General features: G+C 63.6%; 1 protein-coding gene across 1 annotated transcript in view; it reads left to right on the forward strand.

The window, feature by feature from the left end:
* Nucleotides 1–41: 41 nt before the first annotated feature.
* Nucleotides 42–983, forward strand: part of VOLCADRAFT_101213 (uncharacterized protein) — a gene marked incomplete at both ends in the record, with an annotated part of 7,165 nt that continues 6,223 nt past the window's right edge. The window contains one exon of the mRNA XM_002959654.1: nucleotides 42–936. Coding sequence (XP_002959700.1) covers nucleotides 42–936 — 895 coding nt within the window. The remainder of the gene's footprint in view (nucleotides 937–983) is intronic.

Genomic DNA, 983 nt, shown 5'->3' on the forward strand with positions numbered 1-983 from the left:
AATGCGGCACAGCGGCGGCGGCGTCGCCTCTGGTGATGCAGCCGCCGGCGGAGCTGCCGTCCTCTTCTCCACCTGTCCATCGAGTCACTTCGAGTCACTTCCTTCCCACTTGTCATTCGAGTGCCGCAAATGCGGCAACAGCGGCGGCGGCGTCGCCTCTGGTGATGCAGCCGCCGGCGGAGCTGTCGTCCTCTTCTCCACCTGTCCATCGAGTCACTTCGAGTCACTTCCTACCACTTGTCATTCGAGTGCCGCCAAATGCGGCAACAGCGGCGGCGGCGTCGCCTCTGGTGATGCAGCCGCCGGCGGAGCTGTCGTCCTCTTCTCCACCTGTCCATCGAGTCACTTCGAGTCACTTCCTTCCCACTTGTAATTCGAGTGCCGCAAATGCGGCAACAGCGGCGGCGGCGTCGCCTCTGGTGATGCAGCCGCCGGCGGAGCTGCCGTCCTCTTCTCCACCTGTCCATCGAGTCACTTCGAGTCACTTCCTTCCCACTTGTCATTCGAGTGCCGCAAATGCGGCAACAGCGGCGGCGGCGTCGCCTCTGGTGATGCAGCCGCCGGCGGAGCTGTCGTCCTCTTCTCCACCTGTCCATCGAGTCACTTCGAGTCACTTCCTTCCCACTTGTCATTCGAGTGCCGCAAATGCGGCAACAGCGGCGGCGGCGTCGCCTCTGGTGATGCAGCCGCCGGCGGAGCTGCCGTCCTCTTCTCCACCTGTCCATCGAGTCACTTCGAGTCACTTCCTTCCCACTTGTCATTCGAGTGCAGCCAAATGCGGCAACAGCGGCGGCGGCGTCGCCTCTGGTGATGCAGCCGCCGGCGGAGCTGTCGTCCTCTTCTCCACCTGTCCATCGAGTCACTTCGACTCACTTCCTTCCCACTTGTCATTCGAGTGCCGCAAATGCGGCAACAGCGGCGGCGGCGTCGCCTCTGGTGATGCAGCCGCCGGCGGAGCTGCCGTCCTCTTCTCCACCTGTCCA

The sequence above is a fragment of the Volvox carteri genome, assembly GCF_000143455.1.
Source record: "Volvox carteri f. nagariensis unplaced genomic scaffold VOLCAscaffold_488, whole genome shotgun sequence".
Lineage (NCBI taxonomy): Eukaryota > Viridiplantae > Chlorophyta > Chlorophyceae > Chlamydomonadales > Volvocaceae > Volvox > Volvox carteri.